At 40.4% G+C, this 20,271-nt stretch overlaps 1 protein-coding gene across 1 annotated transcript; it reads right to left on the bottom strand.

Annotated features, from left to right (window-relative positions):
* Positions 1-3,814: 3,814 nt before the first annotated feature.
* LOC109462857 lies at positions 3,815-18,339 on the bottom strand. Its single transcript, XM_019759495.1, has 18 exons — positions 18,183-18,339; positions 16,219-16,388; positions 14,595-14,840; positions 13,514-13,652; positions 12,316-12,476; positions 11,673-11,837; positions 10,702-10,864; positions 9,445-9,597; positions 9,072-9,218; positions 8,197-8,223; positions 7,869-7,898; positions 7,613-7,699; positions 7,292-7,491; positions 6,855-6,993; positions 6,391-6,537; positions 5,968-6,092; positions 4,948-5,101; positions 3,815-4,623 (listed from the first exon to the last, which is right to left on the bottom strand). The coding sequence occupies exons 1-18, from the start codon at positions 18,238-18,240 to the stop codon at positions 4,439-4,441; spliced, it is 2,496 nt and encodes an 831-aa protein (XP_019615054.1). The 5' UTR covers positions 18,241-18,339; the 3' UTR covers positions 3,815-4,438.
* Positions 18,340-20,271: the final 1,932 nt, after the last annotated feature.

Here is a 20,271-nt window from a genome sequence, read left to right as displayed (position 1 = left end):
AAAGGAAGCCCCTGAGGCAAAGAGTTGTCTGTGTGACCTATAGTACCATATTATTACAGACACTCTTTTGTGTAGTGATGATCCTGTAGGTCAGCTGGTGTCTAATATGTGTATGAGGCTTTTGATGATTGAATAAAGGATAGAAGGCCTACATGTGCAGTTTGTTCATGGCAGTACGAAGTAGATAACCAGCTTGCCCACTATTTCAGCATAATCTACAATGCAGAGGAGGTGGTAAATCTTATACAGGTTCATCATTTTCCATCAACCTAGATTTTCTAATATCTTCTCAGGTTGAAATCTGGACATCAAAGACATCAAAGACATCAAAAGCTAGTAATGTATCAAAACAAATCAATTTTCTCGTATAAGGAACTGGCTGAAGCTATCATAATGACGCAAGGGAAAGTTTGTTGGTGATTTTTTTCTCAGTAAAGGAAGTGCCTGAAGGTATAAACGTTAGATATTACTGTACGTATGATTCATCGGATGATTTTTGGACGAGAGAGAGGGGGAGAGAGGGAGGGAGGGAAGGAGAAAAGGAGGGAGAGGGAGGAAGAGAGAGAGAGAGAGGGGAAAAGATAGAGAACAGTTGGCTTAACTCTCACGAAAACACTACCGTCACTCTGTATTATCTGCGATGGAATCGACTTGTCCAACTCTAGGGGAAATTTCGTTCTTTCAACCGGCTCAGTTTTTCTCGGTAAAGGAAGCCCCTGGGGCAAAGAGTTGTCTGTGTGACCCACAGTACCATATACTGTAATTCACTTTATATTCACGGTAGCAAAAGTTCCCGGTCTGAGAAAAATGGACATGTTCACGGAACTATATAGTCACGGTGGCAACAGGTGCAGGAAAAAGAAAGTCCAGGAATTATTTATTAACTGTAATGATAAGTTCACGGTACAGAAGAGACAGTGAAAACAGTGAACATAACAGTACAGTGAAAAAGGCAGGAATTACGGTAATTACAGACACTCTATTGTGTAGTGATGATCCTGTAGGTCAGCTGGTGTCTAATATGTGTATGAGGCTTTTGATGATTGAATAAAGGACAGCGGGATAACACAGGCCTACATGTGCAATTTGTTCATGGCAGTACGAAGTAGATAACCAGCTTGCCCACTATTTCAGCATAATCTACTCGTACAATGCAGTGGAGGAGGTAAATCTTATCATTTTCTATCAACCTAGATTTTCCAATATCTTCTCCGGTTCAAATCTGGTCAAAGACATAAAAAGCTACTAATGTATCAAAACAACCTAATTTTCTCGTATAAGGAACTGCCTGAAGCTATCATAATGACGCAAGGGAAAGTTTGCAGGTGATTTTTTTCTCAGTAAAGGAAGTGCCTGGAGGTAGGCGTTACATATTACTGTATGACTCATCGGATGATTTTTGGGCGAGAGAGAGGTAGAGAGAGAGAGAGGTAGAGAGGGAGGGAGAGAGGGAAGAAGAAAGGGAGGAAGAGAAGAGAGAGAGAGAGAGGAAAAGATAGAGAACACTTGGTTTAAAGCTCACGAAAACACTACCGTCACTCTGTATTATCAGCGGGGGAACCGCCTTGTCCCACTCTAGGGGAAATTTTGTTCTTTCAACAGGCTCAGTTTTTCTCAGTAAAGGAAGCCCCTGGGGCAAAGAGTTGTCTGTGTGACCTATAGTACCATATATATATACTGTAATTCACTTTATATTCACGGTAGCAAAAGTTCCCGGTCTGAGAAAAATGGACATGTTCACGGAACTATATATTCACTGTGGCGACAGGTGCAGGAAAAAGAAAGTCCAGGAATTATTTGTTAACTGTAATGATAAGTTCACGGTACAGAAGTGACAGTGAAAACAGTGAACATAACAGTACCCTGAAAAAGGCAGGAATTACGGTAATTACAGACACCCTTTTGTGTAGTGATGATCCTGAAGGTCAGCTGGTGTCTAATATGTATATGAGTCTTTTGATGATTGAATAAAGGACAGAGGGATAACACAGGCCTACATGTGTAATTTGTTCATGGTAGTACGAAGTAGATAACCAGCTTGCCCACTATTTCAGCATAATCTACTCGTACAATGCAGTGGAGGAGGTAAATCTTATCATTTTCTATCAACCTAGATTTTCCAATATCTTCTCCGGTTCAAATCTGGACAAAAACATGAAAAGCTACTAATGTATCAAAACAAATCAATTTTCTCGTTTAAGGAACTGTCTGAAGCTATCATAATGACGCAAGGGAAAGTTTGCAGGTGTTTTTTCTCAGTAAAGGAAGTGCCTGGAGGTAGGCGTTACATATTACTGTATGACTCATTGGATGATTTTTGGGCGAGAGAGAGAAGTAGAGAGTGAGGGAGAGAGGGAAGGAGAAAGGGAGGGAGAGGGAGGAAGAGAAAGAGAGAGAGAGAGAGGAAAAGAAAGAGAACAGTTGGCTTAACTCTCACGAAAACACTACCGTCACTCTGTATTATCAGCGAGGGAACCGCCTTGTTCAACTCTAGGGGAAATTTTGTTCTTTCAACAGGCTCAGTTTTTCTCGGTAAAGGAAGACCCTGGGGCAAAGAGTTGTCTGTGTGACCTACAGTACTATATAATTACAGACACTCTTTTGTGTAGTGATGATTCTGTAGGTCAGCTGGTGTCTAATATGTGCATGAGGCTTTTGATGATTGAATAAAGGATAGAGGGATAACACAGGCCTACATGTGCAATTTGTTCATGGCAGTACGAAGTAGATAACCAGCTTGCCCATTCAGCATAATCAACAATGCAGTGGAGGTCGTAAATCTTATACAGGTTCATCATTTTCCATCTAGCTAGATTTTCCAATATCTTCTCCGGTTCAAATCTGGACAAAGACATCAAAAGCTAGTACATTTGTAATGTATCAAAACAACGTAATTTTCTCGTTTAAGGAACTGCCTGAAGCTATCATTAATGACGGAAGGGAAAGTTTGTTGGTTATTTTTTCTCAGTAAAGGAAGTGCCTGGAGGTAGGCGTTACATGTTACTGTATGACTCATCGGGTGATTTTTGGGCGAGAGAGGGGGGAGGGAGAGGTAGAGAGTGAGGGAGAGAGGGAAGGAGAAAGAAGGGAGAGGGAGGAAGAGAGAGAGCGAGAGAGAGAGAGAGAGAGAGAGGAAAAGATAGAGATCAGTTGGCTTAACTCTCACGAAAACACTACCGTCACTCTGTATTATCAGCGGGGGAACCGCCTTGTTCAACTCTAGGGGGAATTTTATTCTTTCAACAGGCTCGGTAAAGGAAGCCCCTGAGGCAAAGAGTTGTCTGTGTGACCTATAGTACCATTGATATTATAACAGACACTCTTTTGTGTATAGGATGACCCTGTGGGTTAGCTGGTGGCTTGGTGTGCTAACAAACATAGATTAGGTGATTGGCATATATTTGCAGGTCACTGATACCCATCCGATGTGGCAGGGAAGTTTTTTTTTTAACTCAGACGACTTTTAAATTTAGGCGACCTTCTGGTGATCAACTAATTCTGAAGGACTTTGACAGTAATGGCTCCTGGGAGGAAACATCTCCATGACTGAATTTGTGACAACAGAGATTGCTTTGGGCATAGATGACTCCTTCAGCAAGGACCATTCATTGAACATACTTACTGTACAAGTAGTCGAACGCGCTCAACATGATGCTATTTCACAAAAGGAACTGATTCTAAAACCAATTTACCTAGTTACTTTGATTTGTAAATAGAAGTTTTTCCATACAGTGACTGTGTGTTTGATATAGACAAGACAAAACATTCATTTCATCTAAAGCATGTTTATGATAACCTTATACTGAATTAATTACACCAGTTAACAAAATGGCAGCTAGAAGGAAAACAGGTCCAGTGGGCTGTACACCAAGCAAGTTACCTTTAACCCTTAACATTTTCCATCATTGTTCAAAAGGTTTGCATGGGCGTGCCCATATAGGAAGCTCTTCAGCTGACACCAAATATCACATGATTATTGTTGTACTGTAGACTACATAATATCAGCTATCAGAAAACAAGTTGACATTAATCAAGAACAGGCTAGAGCCTTTATGTATGCCATCTTTGCATTCTTAGATACTGCAAATGAACTATATCGTCTCAACAGGAACAGATAGAAATAAAAACATACCAGCTCTTCTTCAAGAAATACTAATAGTAAAATCTTAATATGTACACAATTAGGTATGACATGTTGTGTCATGTTAGTGAAACAGATATTAAGTGCATACACTGTATCCTTAAAATTTTTTCCACTATGGTGTATAGTTTGCTGCATATCAATGTGTTTGCCAATACATGTACTTTACTGTTTCTCTTACTGCGTCATTCTTAAGTGTAAACTTCAAGATAACAAGAACAAAGAAACAAACTATCTTAAAGAGACCAACTTAATCTTACATCTTGGGATGGCCATTTACAGTATTATGTCAGGATGTTAGGTCATTGGGATGTGCTGACATGCTCTCTGAAGCCTGTCTACCATGGTGTCGTACACTGCAGTGTTCTGGTTCAGACGATCGTCAATGTGGACAGGGTCTGGTGTGCTCCACACCCCTCCCCATGTCAGGCCAGCTGCTCGGACTTTACCAATGAAGCAGGTAGCGTCACTGTCACTCTGGCCTGGAAAATATCATATAAACTTGAAGACAATTTGTAACAAGAGTGAACAAAACTGACCAACAAATGTTTCTCATTCGTTTTTGTCTTCAAAATGGGCTTTGAATTAAAACACATTCTGCATGCACTTTTTGCAATTAAATATAATATTTTTGCACAACTACTGTTACAGTGGCAGTGCCGCGTTGCTTTTTGTTTATTAAGTGTGTTACATCTCTCTCTATCTCTCTAGATCTCTCTCTCTCTCTCTCTCTCTCTCTCTCTAGATCTCTCTAAGTCACTGTGTATGTTTGTGCGTACACGCCAATGCAACTTGCAATGAAGTACCTCTCAAGCACGAGCTGTTGCACAGAGATTCATCTGGACGCTGGACGTTCATGTCGATGGCGTGACCAACAAAATGGTTGCTCCGACTGGCTGGTGTGACAATCGCTCCAGGAATAATCTCTCCAACCTTCCGCCACGAGTGGGTTATGTATACCTGCGTGAAAAAAGGTGCTTCTATATTAGATGTATTCATTTTTGTCAATGTCAACAAAAAAATTGTAAAAAATGCCAGCATTAAGTTTGATCTGACCAACACATATTTCACAGTTTTTTCATGATTTATTTTGAAAATAACCAGCAAAACAGAACAATTTTAGTTCAAATTATTGAGAATTACTCATTTTAGAGGATTGTTGATCATAACAGTACACTATCGAATGTAAAGTTATGAAATTACATAATGCGTATTAGGCACCTGATTTATTCTACATTATGCTTCTTCGATCGGTGTAATTGATATCAACTAATGTGTGTAATGAATCAACTGTCACTCGTATCTCAAGAGACTCGTATAACAAGAGACGACATGAGCTATGTTACAAGATTGCTACGTCACTACTGAGTTCTACAACTTTTTCGACATGGCTGCCCCCGAACCGTGTAAGCCTACATGGCAGGAACCTTAGATCAAAACATAATGCAACACAGTTCAAATGTAGAACTGGGAGGTATCGCAAGACTACACTGCCTTTCCTGGTTGACCTACATTTTGTACTTAATGAAACACGACACGATTGATGTATACATACGTCTTAACATGTTAATGAAATGGTTTTGATATGTGCAGGTCTATCGTAAGGCATTTTAAGTTGTATTGTGTAAGTATTAATAGCGTACATTAAGTGCAAATATTATCATCCTTGTAATGCCATACTATAATTCAGCTAAAAAGCTGCCACTGTCCAAGTTCAAGTTCAATAATCTGCAAATTCCCTGGTCGGGACATCACGCAGTATGGTTGTTTTAAGTCGCCACAATAAACCATTGATATATATTATATATCAGCAAGTTGCACCAGACCTTGACATTGCATTCTGCAGCTGCTGTATTAATCGTGTCCATGGAGCCCCTGAAGCCATCTTCTACATGAATTGGGTCGCCCACAAACCTGGTATTGCTGTAAGGGCGAACTGTGCAAGACGAATCTGCAAGAGAGAAGTCATTTTACCATCATTGTCTGTTTGCATTATTTCATCATCCAGGTGACCAACACAGATCTGAAAAAAAGGGTCTAGACATGAAAAATTAAAAAGCAAATGCAACAAGAATAGTCTCAGTTAGACTGCCAAGTCTCATTAGACTGAAAGAACATGGTGAGGTAACTGAAAAATATTCCAATATCTTACATACTTGAACAATAAATAAACATGACTTTAGAGGTCAAACTATACTATTCTCTCTCTGTTGATGAATATTATAAACATCAAATGCTACGCAACATACCTGCTGTGCCTTGACCAAAGCCTTGGCCTCTGAGCCACTGAGCTCTTGCTACAACATCGTTGGCATAGTCATCGAATGTGGTACCTACATCCATGCCTTCGTATGTCTGCACGTTGTCACAACCCGCGTTGTATCCAGAAATGCCACCTGCACGAAAATATGTTTAGTAACACTGAGCATGCAAACAGTTATACATGTATATATGTACACAGAAGACTATGCTACACTGAGCACTTTATTGTCTATGCCATACATGTACAATGTACATGTTTATACTCTGAAGTCATTACAATGATGCATTAAAGACCAGGTACAGTTTGCATAATATTTCTTGCAATATGCTTAAAGATACAAGCATAATTTTAAACCAACTTGATCACTGAAACAATAGATGCGATGAATTGGCAGTCACAACAGGATATCTAAATTGTGCATGTTGTCTGAGAGAGGTATAAGGATCATACCTTTGAGGGCCATTTCAGCTGTCCAATCAGAATGCCTGTTTTTCACACAGTTGATGGTGTCGATAAGAATCTGGGTGCCTTGTTTCATGTGCTCTGTGCTGTCAAATTCACCGACTGGAGTGTGGTAACGTTTGTCAACCTAAGAAATTAGTCACAGTTATAAAACAGATCAGATTAAAGGTATAACATATAACTACAACTGTATCATACTCTTCAATAAGTGAGATACTAAGATTGAACGTTATCAAGGACCAAGTATGACAACATATCCCAGCATTAGCCTGTGTACACAGGTTTTTTTTCCAGTCAAAGAGTTTTTTGGTGGCAGACTATCAGGAATCTGGCAAAAAGTGAGGTTTACATGTAGTCAGGCTATCTCAGCGAAGTCTTGTGTACAAAATTGACTTTTTTGCTTAATCTATTATTTTGAGGAATACCTGCATAAGGCCAAAGCCATTGCCCTCGTCTCCCCATCCGTTGGCATCCAGCACGTTCCCTGCCCGTGACTCGCGACTGATGATGGCCGCGATAATGGCAGGGTCCATGTTCTTGTCTGTAGCGACTTCCTCTATCTGTGACTTGTAGTTGTTTAAACGGGACAGGTCGTTTCTTGCCAACTGTTGAGATGCTGGAACACCTGAATGTGAAATACAATAAGTTGGTTTCATGTTGAAGTATTGGCCTTTGTCCATGCCACAATAATACTATATGATAAAATTTGTTTTCTTTGATCTAAATTTGAGATCAAAAGACCTTACCGATCAAGTGTTTTGCATTTTCATCCTGTCTTGCAGTTGTCTCTGAGGCTCCAGTTGTGTCCACATTCATGATGTTACCATAGTTTCCTAAAGAATGGTGTAGAAATACATGTACATTGTACGTATGTTAAATCCGTGATTTGGTTTATACTTTGAAAGAAGGGGAAAAATGTCTCATTGCGAAATGGCAATAATGCTATGGATTGAATAACTCATAATATCAGTGAATATATTTGTTGTTGAACAAACATCTTACCATGGCCAGATCCTGTTGAACCAGAATCCCCTGTTATAAAAAGAAAACCTTTCAAAGGAGGACCATTTCAATGGCATATGTAAGATACATTGCTTCTTATTTACCTTCATCAGAAAAAGAACAACACACATTACAAACATCCAATGCCCTAACATTATGCAGTTTACATGCAGAAAACATTAAGGGTCAAACTTGTCCATACATAGTGCACTACAATTGGCATTTGAGATAAATGCACGGTATTATTGTATCAAATGCAAGTTAGGTCCTGAATAAATATACCTGCTATACATCTTACTACCAAGTTCAAATGTTCTCTTAAACTCACCTGATCCTGAAGAACTCCCGCCAGGACCTGTCCATGGGAATACAGTAACTTTCATTCAGGCACCAGATGTAGGTATAACAATTTACCATGTATCAATGAGTCAGAGACTGTTTACATAAATTATACATGTACATGTCACAGTAGTCGTTGTTGTCCCTGCTTAATGTCTACCATCTCACAACATATGACTCTATGTGCTGGCATCACAATCTGTCCTGGATAAGAGATTCTCAAGTAACTAAAGCTGAATATTAAGTTGTGTTATGATTGCACTGCTTGGGATTGACATTAAATCCAATCTACTCATTACTTTATTACCTCCATGAAAAATGGAGGTATTGTTTTTGGCGCGTCTGTGTGTGTGTGTATGTATGTATGTATGTGTGTGTGCGTGTGTGTGTGTGTGTGCGTGTGTGTGTTTCCGCACATTTGTAGTCGGCATAACTTCAGAACGCCTTTATGGATTGTAATGATATTTGGTATGCTAGTAGGTCTTAGGAAGCCAAAGGTCAAGGTCAAATATGGGCCTCCTGGTAGCTGGTACTACAGCAGAACTTCCGGTTTTTGTATCTTTTGTATCAGGGAAAACATATGTGCGGAGTGGAGGCAGCGGGGCCTGCCCGGTTTGATTAATGAGGTTCTCCCTCTGGAATGGACCAGATGTTGACCATATCTATTACAGCCTATTTCAGGCCAAAGATGCTACTGTATGTTTGAAAACAAAAACCTGTGTTATTTTGTTCTGTACTGTAGTGTACTGTGTAAAAACATTAAGAAAAACTCATATATTTCATGGAGGTATGAGATCTCCGAATTCTTGTTGTTATTCTTTTCGTTGCTCAATATAGTCAGGAAAAAACATGTCTTATTTTTACCTGGAACACAGCACGTTCTACCAGCAGGTCCTCCACACATCCCAGTCCTGTACTGACCATGGCAGAAGTTACTGTCCATCTTACACTGTCCACCGGCGTTAGAACAGCTGCTGTCTCCAGCTGACCATGTCTGGTGGTTGGACTGACCTGAGGATTGAAGATTAGAGAGATCATTATTTGTCAAAAGTGTTCATTGAAGTATGTATGTCAAACTGTCCAAGATGCAAATTTCAAAATTAAATTCATTCACAACATACGGTGACTATGTTGCCCATGAGGGCTAACCCTTTGTAATAATAGGTTAGTTGGATAGCCCTGATGGTACGTTTTCATGCAACCACATACATGTAAATCAAAATGGACAAGGACTTACATGTAGAGTCACACTGAAGACAGCACCTCCGTAAGGCGTTGCCGCCGCACTTGTTTGTCTCGTACCCTGCCAGACACGTTCTTACGGTGTAGTCCTGGCATGTTCCACCCTGACTGGTGCACGGTAGGTCTGCGGGAGACGACTGGTCCACAACTGCAAGAGGAAATCACTTTAAGCCCAGAGTGTCATACATTACTTTAATGAATATGGCCACCTGAACACTGGCCGAACTACATCCAAGCATGGTTAGGAGTACCAGTAGGTCGGGAACAAAGTTGGCTGGGTCAGCGAGTGTAACAGTGGGGGGTTTATAGGCGTTACCAACTGACCCGGCCGAAAAGGTCTAGACCCGTCAGACGGATCAGTTGGTAGCGACTATAACCCCCCCCCACACACACACACACACACCGTTACATTACTCCCCCTTTTCTTTTCAAGATTCGTCCTCGAATCTTCCAAATTCGACATCCCTGGAGCGGCACTCTTTGCCAGAACTCCCAGGACCGGTGTGGGAACCACTGTAAGAAACAGGAGGGAGCGAGTTGAAACAGATAAAAACCCACTGGTCCCGGGCACCAGTCCACAGGCAGACTATAAACCCCCATAAGCCACTGTTACACTAGTATTTGGCGAGGTTGGCTACTATTTGGTTGCACCAGCCAAATGTTTCAGAATGCTTAAAACATTCAGCGGTGGTTGGAAGGTTCAGCCATGGTTGGCTGGTGTTCGGGGGCAAGATTGCGGAGGGTCCTGAATGTAAGAAGGCCAAGATGTTTCTCTATCCATGCAATGTCCCTGATATCTAAACCAACATTGTGACTTAAAGATGGCTATACCGATACAGATACAGCTGATACCAGCCCAGAAAAGAACAAGAAACAGTCATGCCTTCAAATATCAGAGTTATCAACCAAGAGGTATATTCAAAAACTCATATTTCCCCAGAACTATCGTAGACTGGAACTCGTTGCCACCAAGCACAGTCAGTTAGGACATCATCACTAGAAAGCTTTAAACAACTCCTTCCATCAACTGTGCAAAGATTGAGTGTAACAAGTCGTTAGGTGTGATATAGCTAGCTGCCGCCGCGCCGCGTGCCTGCGAAGCTGGTGTGTTACGCCGAAGGGCGGTTATACCGGCTATACAGATACAGATAAGCAGCATAATTATGCTACATTGGGAAGCGAAAGATCATTAATGATTGTAGAAAGCCTATGATGTAAAATATGTTACCGGGTACTTAACACTGTATCTCACCTGGTGCTTTTTGCTTTAAGTGGATGCCAAGCTCGCTGCTGTACTTGAGTCTGTAGCGACTCCCTCCCTCATACTTGTTACAGCGGCACAGGATGGTGGACAGCTCTAGCTGGAACCGGCTGTCTTCAACATCATTGGAGATGTACCAGAGAGCAAACTCGTTCTGAAATTAGACGTGTTCTCCAAGTGTGAATAAGCCCAAAAGAACAACATTCTAGTTCATATCAATACAACCAACTTTTCTCTCAGTAGTTATGCTAACATAATGCCTTGCCAGTGACTTATAACCACCAGAAATAAACCACCAAAACACATCATTTGTACACTTGTGGATTATTTGCCAATCATAAAAAAGATGTGCAGCTTTTTACTTAATTAACAATGCTTATGGCATTAGGACTAGTGCTGCATACCTTAAACCCACATTTAGGTTCAGGTCCGGATTCAAGTCCAGAGGTTTAGGTTCAGTTCCGGACTTGTAAGTCCAGACCTAAACCCATGGCATATACAAAATTGCATGTTGGCAACCTTGTAATGTTGTCTGGGTGAAACTTTGGTCACATAACATGGAGGCCAACACTTGACGATGCCCAATGGCAATGTTTTCTTCATTTTGCAGCAAAGATTTTGCAATCTACGGAAGGTTTTACAAATGTAGGTGGTTTGGAAAAAAGGTGTATGTGAAATGGTCTTTTATGGTAATAAGTCCGGACTCGGTTCTTGACTTTTAGGTTTTTTTGGACTCCTAAACATTCTTACAAGTCCGGATCCAAGTCCAGTGAACCAGTATGCAGCACTAATTAGGACTGTATATTATCAAATAATAGGAATGGAGGCTTCTTTCTAGGCATACACAGCCTAGGTTGCATCATGACTAATAATGTTTGGAAATAGATGTTTGACAAGGCATGTACACGTATGTAATATGTCTGCCTGACGTATGTCTATATTCTGTCCATATGTCAAGATACCTGGTTGTCCTCCACAAGATCACATATCCCAGTGTCTATGAAGCAGCTGTCCTGTGCCCGGTAGCCAAAGTTGTGGATGTGCCTGCAGGAGATTGACTCTTCTCTGTACTTCGGGAGCAGTGAACGTGTCAGACACTTGGTGAATTCTGTTACCCATGCCTGGCCCTGGAACGTGAGAACACAATGTTACATGTATTATCAAATTTGATATGTGTTGGTAGTTACGTGTTTTTAAGTTAACACAAGAGCTAGAAGAGCAAATTCTTGCCTAGAGGTTTCAATCAGTCACTCTAGTCTTCTTCAATAGACTGAGACTCAGGAGGAGTGAAGGAGGCTATTTACATCAGGGTCCATCACCCATCATTCAACTGTGACGGGGGCCGACATTGTCTACCAGATACCTTTGACCGAGTGCTGACGTCACAAGTCAGAGAAGCCATGTGACAAGTCTCACTGGGTCAGTTAATTGAAGAAGGCCAGAGTGACTGGTCAAAAGATCTAGGTGAGAACAGTCCCTTCTGTCGGAACAAATGTTTTAACTTTAAACATTATAATTGTATTAGACTCATATCATGGTAATTAATTGAAAGCCTGTTAGACATCAATTCTGGTTGTGTTATGTTATGTTATATCATAGCATCACCTGAGCGTTAAACAGTCCTTTCTTCTTCTTGAGAGCCTCACACAATGTCCGACCCTCCCTTAAGGCGAACCCCTTCAGTCCACACGGGTGGCGCCGCTCCAGACAGGTGTAGAAGTCACAGTCTCCCTGTAGAGCCTTGTCCTCACAGTCAGCCTGGATGGCTGGAAAATATTGTAAAAACGGTGAGCCTACACCTTGGTCAAAGTGCAGTTGTATCAGAATTAAACAGCTTTTGCCATGATTGTAACATACATTTGTACACTAGTATATGATAGTGTCCAAGCTGTTAGTATCAAATGATAACAGTTAACATGTTACATGATACAACATATTAGCCTGGGTACCATCCCCGGTAGTATTCGCTCGCTCTATAACAGTTATACTACTGGGGATGGTACCCAGGCTAACAACATATCATATGGCACCAACTGCACAAATCTACTCTACCGTAAAAGATGTAACGGTGTAAAAGATGTATACGTAATCTATTGCCAAGCGGATTTCTTATGTCTGACCTTTATTTGCAATGCATGGTCAATCATCAGTCAATATGTAGTTTAATCCTAACATGAATATATAATCTGTTCAACAGTCTTTTTCCGGCCCAGCATCACTACTCCTCAAATGGAATATTACATACAGGGAAATGCTTATAGCAGTTTTTTTTTCATTTCATTACCTCCGGGGGAGGGGTTTTGTGAGAGATTTAGATTTTCATGTTCGCAGCTGTTTCTCGCGTTTGGGTGAACGGATTCTATTGAGACTCGGTGTATGTTTTGATATTGGGCTGCAGATGATGCACGTTCTTTTGTTTTTATTGTATATGTGTTTTCGAGCGTAAAAATGGTGCCTTTTGGTGGTCCCAGAACACCCCATTGAGCGTGAAAATGGTCGCGACCGTTGACCTTTGGCGTGTTTAAGCTATTCTCGGTCTGGTCCATGTATATGACCCCTCGCACAGAGGGGTGTCCGGTCTCGATAAATTCTTTGTTTAAAACCCTAGCCCTACACCACCAACTATACATAACAAACAACATATAAAAATATACAATAAAAAGCCCGGAGGTATAAAATCTCATATTTTACTTGTTTACTTTGATGTTGACCTGCTCTGTCATCACTGCAAATCTGTAAAGAATAGACAAGCTGAGACATCGTGATGGAAACTTTAGTGACTTTAGTGAAAAAAGAAAAATACCTTCAACTGGACCATCCCGCCAAAGTTGAGTTGTGAAATCCAAGACTTTGGTCCAGACATCGCTGGTCGCGTCCACAAGTCTGTGCATCTCATCAGCAACCCCGTAGTCACACAAGCACTGCAGTCCTGTCATCAGGATCTGGCAATTTCACATGAAATTCAGAAAGTTTAGCCCTTGTCCTTGTAGCAGACGACATTTTTCAGCTTCTAATCTCTTTACACTGACCTAAGTCGCCTACATGTACATGTATTTCTGTATTTTTTTACCATTAAAGGCACCCAGTGCAGTTTTTAGGGCTTGGAAACCCGGTTTTTCAAAGTCAATTTTCTAGTTGTTTATCTACATAAAGTTGAAACCACATGACCCTCTTGGAGCAAAAATTCCCGAAATTCTGACGGAAAATATGGTTACTGGAAGGGCCCTTGGCTGATTCTTGGGGTACCTCCCAGAAAATACTGGGCTCATCTTGGGGCTTGTTTCTGCAGTTTTAAAAGCCCAAGGTATGACAAACTGACTCAAACGTGCTAATGTGAAGCAGTATGTGTGAATATGACAAAGATTGCCTTATTCTAAAAACTTCCATTTTTGCTGCCATGAAATCGCATTGGATGCCTTTAAAAATACATTTTGAAGGCTCCCAACTCCCTGTGGTTGAAAAGAGTTAAAACAGCAAAAACAAATTTGTGTAAGTCTATGTAACTTACTCTTATCGTTAAGAGCAGTATCAGCTGAAAGTAGAATCATTGACCAAAAAGGAAAAGTCATGTTTAAAAAACCTTGTCCTGCGGGGCCCATATATATATGGGTTGCACATACAGTACCATCTATATAGTGCCCTGTATATGTACGATTTGGGGGTGTTTCTTGTGCAACGCATCACACCGCAGCGAAACGCAACGAATGCGGAAGTAACTATGCCGTCGCAGGGCAAAAAAAGTAAAGGGTCTGTGGCCTGATTTTGACTTCAAATAGTTTGAAAATAATGTGTAAAAAAGTCCAGCAGGACAAGGGTTAACTTAGTACTCTAGATCTGCTGTCTGTTCTTTATTCACTGTAAAAGCATTGTTTGACTGTTCTCACTTGTTCTATGGCCAAGGCACTGTCTTCACCCAAAAAGTCATCAGCTTCGAACACCTCCAGCAGTGCTAGTCTGTTGGACCAGAAGATCTCGACCTTACAGAACCTGTCACCGCTCTCTGTGTAGCAGGTTGGGTGAGAGGTAAAGGCCAGGGTCTTTACTTCATCACAGCTGTAGGAGTTGGACTTGTATATGGGCACCAGTGCGTTCATGAGACATCTGCGCACATCGTCTATCCATGCTTTCCCCTGTAACATATTTTGTTTGTTTATTTGCACAACAGCAATAAACTATTGCTGTTGTGCAAATATACATAATACACTAATAATAATAAATAAAACCGGTGCTGGAGGAGGGAAAAAGCTTATTTAGCTTATGCTAAGCCCTCCTCCTCTATACTAACCAAAATTTAAACATAAATGAATTGAAATAATACATACATACATAAGGAATTGTTATCGAAATAATTCAAACATGGGCAAAATGATACATGATCATCTTGTAACCGTTACTACTGACACACCGTTTCTACTTGTGATACAATTAAAAAGGTCAGTACAAGTCAAACTTTTAGAAGATTCTTACGCAGGGCTCGAAATTCATTTTTGGGAATAGGTGCACTGGTGCACCCAATCTAAAATATTAGGTGCCCAAAATTTTTTTGGGTGCACCATATGAAACAAAACCTAATTACACTGATCTTATTACTCCTCTTTTGAGCTTGAATCTAAAATGGGAGCTAACTTTAAAATCTTAAACAAGTACTTCAACAAAGATTTTATTATTTTCTTACACTTACTATTATACAGTTGATATGTACAAAAATACCTACAGAAATATTTGCACCATATAAAATAAAACAAGTAGAATGTCAGCAAAAAGTATAATTATGTTTGATTTCAAGAAACGTACTGTAACAATGAATCATTGTATTATTTTTTCTTACACTTAGATGTTAAGAATATGCTGTAACTACTAGACATTTAACATCTTTACATACATTAAACCTGCACTGGTGCACCCACAGAAAAATTTGTGTCCACAGCTCCACATTTGGGTGCACTAAGGTGTACATGCACCCAGTATTTCCAGCCCTGTTACGGGTTGTGCTTTTTTTTGGACGCGGCTGTGCACAAGTGACAAAAAAGGCCTGTGAGATGTACAAGTCCTTCAAAAGCTGCCAAAAATCCCTTAGGCCTAAGAAAAAAATGTGGAATTTCCTGTTTCCCGACCGACCCTAGAAAAAAACTTCGGACCCTAGCAAGGAACATAAATTTTGCAAGCTGATTGACCTTTTCCAGCTGCATGATCTGACACCTGAGTGATGAAACATTGTATATACTCAGTTTTCCAACATTGACTTTGAAAAAGTGTCCTCATGCAAGTTTTACTTTGTTAAGATGTATTGTATTTTTATATATTAAGCAAGGAGTTCCTTGGTATGAGTTGGATCACTAGACATTGCCAATTAGGTAGGGATTACCAAAAAATGGTAATCCCTACCTACCGACCCTAATTTTTTCAGGACTAAAACAGGAAGCACAACAATTTTTGCCTAGGTTATCAAACGTTAGTGTTCATGATATGTTATGCCATTCTGAGACATATACGTGTTATACAATTTACCTCATCATTGAATTCGTTGTAGTATGTGCTGAACCTGGTACAGTATCGATGCCCGTAGCCGACAGGGTAGCCCTTGGCTCCACAGCTGTATTTAGCTTCCAAACATCCCGTGTAGAAGTCACAGTTTCCATCTTCTGCGTACTGCAAACACGTCTGTTCAGGGAGGGACTCTGCCAAAAGATTACAACTACATGAGTACTAGTAATAGAAGTAGACAGACCTTGTAGTAAAATCATTCTTTATTTACAAATAAAAGAAAGGAACATTGAACCCATGTCACGTCGGCCATAACTGACCGAACATGCAGGGAGACATTAGACATATAACATTATACAATACATCAGGACATGCAATATTGCACAGTTTCCTTAAATATGCACAGTTTTTCATCTAAATTTGATTAAAACCGTCCAATAAGTGTGGTATTTTTACATCAAAGATGTTATTGATAAACCTGTCACAGTTGACCTTTTTACTGTGACAATAGATATGTTAGACAACAGCTATGTTACGTTTGGGTGCTGTCAAAAGACAAAACCTTACTGTTCATCAACATAATTTATAACTAACGAGATTGTTTAGTAGGGTCAATGCCTTTATAATGTCTATTTTTGCAAAAAAAATTAAACTTTTATTAGTTTTAGGTACCAGGGTACTACCTGACTCTCTATTATGCACAAACAAACCTGGGTAACAACCTTTTTCTGAAATAAACGTGTACTGTATGTAGATACTTGATTTAGTTCCTGTCTAACGTAAGTTAATAGTGGGAAAAGATTAAAGGGATCTGTTAAAACGAGTTTCGTTTACCCTACATGTACGTAGCAATCACAGGTTGGCGCATTGGAATTTCCTAAATCATTGGAGCAGACAATGATTTAGGAAATTGGAGCAGAGCAGACCCTGAAATTGCAACATTATGTAACCCAACACCAGTCACCATGGTGACAGACGTCAACAAATCATGTCATTGATCAGGTCATGATCATAGGTCACTGTTTGTAGAAGAAGAAGAAATTGAGCAAAACAATATGTTTTCCTTCGGTAAACATAATAATGATTCTGAGGAGCTGTTTTATGATTGGTGGCACCAAGAGGGATAGAATCAACAAGGAAGTTACTGACGTTCAATATTAGAAGGTGTCTAACTTCCTTGTTGGCACCGTCTTCGGCTGGTTGTTTTTCAAGCGACTGCAGAGTGACTGCTATGGGGGCTTGGATTTGACAATGGTAACAATACTCCACATGCACAAAACAGAAACGGTGTTAAATTTTGTAAAGCACTTGCGCGATCGCATTACTATTGACAGAACAAAGATCGAACAAAGCGTACCATGTTTATTCTATGATTGTCAAACTGTATTGTCAATATCCAGTCTTTTCTATTCTATTCTATATGATACTGGGCAAAACCCTGACTAGGGCATCCCGCCCAGGGTGCACAGCTATTGCGGCCGGTGGGGTGTGGTGAATAAAAAATGTACTGAAAACAAATATAAATTTGTTCGTTTTGTGCATGGCCGCAACTAGCAATACCCGACTTACATTCTGTGAGACGGGGTGGCCCAGGTGCAGGGCCAACCCCGTCTTGAATGTGTCAACAGATTGTTGTGTCACTAGATGTTCGGGTTCCTTTGTAAGGCACTAGCTGCATAATTACATTTGGAGCTGTCGTGCTCAAGGGAAGGTGTGTATAACATTTGGTAGACCAGGTAAATTACTCAAACGGTAGGTCAACTTACACAACTTCTGTTACCAAATGTAGGGCATGGGTGTTTTGGGCAAAAATCTGGACATTTAAAAGGTCAACATGTATGCACTGTAGTGAAAAGGAAGGCAGGCATATTTGGCTAGCAGGTCACTTCCTCTAACAACAACAGTGGCAAGGCGGTACAGAAACAAGAGTTCACTACAGACCACCCTTCTGTTGTAGTAGAAAAAGAGAATTATAATATTAATCTTACCGACTGTAGAACCTCCCAGAACGAGCAGCAAAAGCACAGGTCCGGTGTAAAACAACATTTTACCAGACGCGGTTGACGATCAGCAGTGTCTTGTTTTTACCAACCCCATTTCCTTGTCGGGACACCTGAGCGCACGCACGTACCAGACACAATGGAGCTGTCAGGGGGCTTACAAGGCAAAGGATCTAGCTTCTGTGACGTCACAAGCCCTGCAATTATTAGTCTCTTCACTAGGTGTCATTATTGAGAAGTGGGTGATTTCAGTTTTCAGTCAACTCTGGCAGAATGTAAATATCATACATTGAACTGCATTGAACAAGGTATTCTTTTAGCTCAGAGAGTAGATTTCTCCAGATACCTGAGGGTGGAATTAAGCCTTATAAGTTATCACCTGAATACAGCCACATTCTTCTAGTAGTAAAATCATACTAAAATCTTTGTAAGTATGAAAGTATCCTGTAGCAATGTGTGAAGTTTGCGCAAAGGATCCAGCCCAGAAAAGAACAAGAAATAGCCATGCCTTCAAATATCAGAGTTATCAACCAAGAATTGAGGTATTCAAAACTCGTATTTCCCCAGAACTATCGTAGACTGGAACTCGTTGCCACCAAGCACAGTTGGGCCTTATCTCTGTACTAATGTTGCCAATATGTTGTATAAAACCTTTGCTCTACCACTACTTGAATACTGCGATGTTGTGTGGGACAACTGTAGTACAACCTACAAGCAGCGACTACAAGTTTTGCAGAACAGGGCTGCTAGAATCGTCCTACGAAGCGACGCGAGGTCTAATGGGGGAACTGCACCAGGCACTTGGATGGAGTCAACTGCAAGTCCGAAGAACACGCCATGTCTGTGTCATGGTGTACAAATGTCTCCATGGATTAGCCCCAAGTTATCTACTCAACACGTTTAATTATAATAACCAGATCCATAATTATCACACTAGACAATCACATCTCCTACACAGACCCAACTACACATCAAAAGCAGGTCAACGCACCTTTGCATACAGAGCAACAGTAACTTATAACTCACTAAACTGTAACTTGAGACTAGCACCCACACTTAAAGCTTTTAAAGACAGGTTGAAAACTGAACCGATCTGACACCTGATTACCTAATGACGATTTACTGACAACGATGATTTGTTACGTTTCATTACTTTGATTGATTTGTTTATATGATTCATTACTTCTACGTTCAGTTATTATCATATGTTTTATTATTTCCTAAGTTTGAATTTTGACCTCTCAGTTATCATATGTTTTATTATTTCCTAAGTTGGAATTTTGACCTCTGACCTCTATAATGACCATCGATTATTATTGTATTCTTATATAATTTATGTTAATTTATTTATGTTATATTACTTTTTGTATTTTATATGTTATTTGTCATTGTAATTGGGCTCCCTTGGAAATCAGCCCCTTGGGGCTGAAGGGACAACCCATACGTCCTTAAGATGAATAAATAAATAAATAAAAGTTGGGGCATCATCACTAGAAAGCTTTAAACAACTCCTGCAATCAAATGTGCAAAGGTTGAGTGTACATGTAACAAGCCTTTCGGTGTGATATAACTAGCTGCCGCCGCGCCGCGTGCCTGCGAAGCTGGTGTGTTACGCCGAAGGGCGGTTTTTCCGGCTATACCGATACAGAAAGTATCAATGATAAAATAGCACTGTCTACTATGTCTAAAGTAGCACGTCGGCAGAACGTACTGCACCTGCGCAAAACCCTGACTTTTTACGGTTTTGCGATGGATGTTTGGTCAACATTGCATCAGAATTTTACCTGTTGCAAACGATATCTTTTCCAACACAACATTTGGAAACTATAGACGGGATGTTTACCATCGATATGTACAAATGTGACCTTATGAGACGTTCTGCTGAAGTGCTATGCACAATACATTACTGGTTTCACGCAGGCGGCAGTACGTTCTGCCGACGTGCTGTCTAAAGCCTGATACTTAACATGTACATGTACAATATATGTAGTTTATCTCTCTCTCTCTCTCTCTCTCTCTCTTTGTATATAGAATTTATACAGAGAGAGAGAGAGATAGAGAGGGAGAGAGAGAGAGA

This window comes from Branchiostoma belcheri, unplaced genomic scaffold (assembly GCF_001625305.1).
Source record: "Branchiostoma belcheri isolate BF01 breed outbred unplaced genomic scaffold, Haploidv18h27 scaffold12, whole genome shotgun sequence".
Lineage (NCBI taxonomy): Eukaryota > Metazoa > Chordata > Leptocardii > Amphioxiformes > Branchiostomatidae > Branchiostoma > Branchiostoma belcheri.
The sequence above is the reverse complement of the archived record's forward strand: the minus strand, read 5'-3'. Positions and strand labels throughout refer to the sequence as shown.